Source organism: Dendrobium catenatum, unplaced genomic scaffold (genome assembly GCF_001605985.2).
Source record: "Dendrobium catenatum unplaced genomic scaffold, ASM160598v2 original_scaffold_257500, whole genome shotgun sequence".
Lineage (NCBI taxonomy): Eukaryota > Viridiplantae > Streptophyta > Magnoliopsida > Asparagales > Orchidaceae > Dendrobium > Dendrobium catenatum.
Window position 1 is genome coordinate 1 of NW_021575899.1, and position 1,481 is coordinate 1,481.

At 35.6% G+C, this 1,481-nt stretch overlaps 1 protein-coding gene across 3 annotated transcripts; it reads right to left on the reverse strand.

The window, feature by feature from the left end:
• Positions 1 to 384: 384 nt before the first annotated feature.
• On the reverse strand, positions 385 to 1,481 carry LOC110115025 (vesicle-fusing ATPase-like). 3 transcript variants are annotated; one of them, XM_020848133.2, is made up of 5 exons: positions 1,347 to 1,481; positions 1,019 to 1,260; positions 776 to 871; positions 585 to 669; positions 385 to 449 (listed from the first exon to the last, which is right to left on the reverse strand). In XM_020848133.2, exons 2-5 carry the CDS (start codon positions 1,204 to 1,206, stop codon positions 393 to 395), a joined length of 426 nt encoding a protein of 141 aa, XP_020703792.2. In that variant the 5' UTR covers positions 1,207 to 1,260; positions 1,347 to 1,481; the 3' UTR covers positions 385 to 392. The 3 variants fall into 3 exon arrangements, with proteins under 3 accessions (XP_020703792.2, XP_020703803.2, XP_020703797.2); XM_020848144.2 differs by having other exon boundaries at positions 1,019 to 1,215; positions 1,297 to 1,475; XM_020848138.2 differs by having other exon boundaries at positions 1,019 to 1,229; positions 1,297 to 1,475.

Sequence of the window (1,481 nt, forward strand, 5' to 3'; positions counted from 1 at the left end):
AATATATAGTAGCAAAGATCAATCTTTTCAAAAGCATAAAGTGCTCCCAAGCAGTGCAATTGTTCATTCCAAAGGTGCTAAGTGCCATCTTTGGTCATTGCACAAGAAAAATGAGGTGTTAAAGAATAAATAGTTATATCTTTACTAATTTTTAATATGATGAATATTTTTTAACACCTTGTTCAAAACAAGAAAAATTATTATGATGAGATAAAAAGCTGGCAAGGTTCAAAAGATGGGAAAAAAACTATGATTGCTCGACTCTCACATAATTGCAATGTAGAATATTTATTCTATTGTCAAAATCTATATATTAAAGTTCACCATCCAAGATCATCAATTGAGGAATTTAGAAATGAAAAATATGAACACAATAGAAATGAATAGGATTTTCAAACCTGATTACTAAACTTCTTCTGAAGATGTTGTGCAAGAACGACGGCATCTAACTGCAATAGAAAAATCATAGCTAGCATCAAAAATGGAATTCATTCATTGAGCATTGGTAATACAAAAAAATATATAGGTTATTCTTTGGCATTTATGCAGTTTATAGCTTATGTGATTTCAATATTGAACCGTACCTCTTCATTTCTATTGGCTTTTGCTTTAACATAGTCCAGCTCAAGAGTAAGCAATGCCAGAGAAAAATTAGGCGGTGGAAAAAATCTGAAAGAGATCTCATAATGTGAAATATGAACACAGAGGTAAAGGAAATGCTAGAGAAAAAAAACCAAATGAAGATATGATGAAGAGAGGAAAAAAAAAATCTCACAGCATAACAGATATTTGATCGCCAGCAGATACTTTTGTGTGCCGACGGTGGACAGAATTCAGAGCAATTTGACCATCACTAACGTTGATATGGCTAGTAAGAATTTATTAAGGATTAACTCAAAAAATGCATAATGAACATTAAACAAATTAAACGAGCAATCGAACAAATTCGAAACATATTTAAAGAAACTTGTAAAAAAATTGAATGATCTGATTGTAAAAAAAGCCGAATAAAGGATATATAAGGGGAAGAACCACAGAATCTCCAACGATAACCTGAGCAGAGTTGGATCCACGGATCTCAAACTTCCGGAAATCGCCGGCGGAGCAGTAAGCGAAGTTGGTGAAGGCGAGCTCCTGGCTCGGCGTATTTACAACGATCATTGTGGACGAGTTGTGGCCAAACCCTGGCTCCAGATTTCTCCTCATATGCGAAAGCCGGGAAAGAGAAACTGGAGGTAGCAAAAGCGGGAAAGATTGGCACTGAAATATTTTGCGTGAAGGACATGAGAAAATTACCAAGAAATTCAGCAGAAAAATTAGTTGAATCAACGGCAAATATTCAGAACTCTATGCGGCTGTTATCCAATCAAACAGGATTTAGAAAACTGCACGAGTTAAATCCTCCGTGTCCCTCTTTTTGCCATAAATCCCGGATTTACTTAATCCGGAAGTTCGGCGGATTTACGGGCTACCTTGGCAAC

What these genes read in the sequence shown, in the direction of transcription:
- LOC110115025 (XM_020848133.2), bottom strand. Translation starts at nt 1,206, where the DNA reads ATGAGGAGAAATCTGGAGCCAGGGTTTGGCCACAACTCGTCCACAATG. An exon ending in GATCAAATATCTGTTATGCT is followed by an intron (nt 670 to 775) that starts GTGAGATTTTTT and finishes GATCTCTTTCAG; the next exon opens with ATTTTTTCCACCGCCTAATT. An exon ending in AAGCCAATAGAAATGAAGAG is followed by an intron (nt 450 to 584) that starts GTACGGTTCAAT and finishes TTTCTATTGCAG; the next exon opens with TTAGATGCCGTCGTTCTTGC.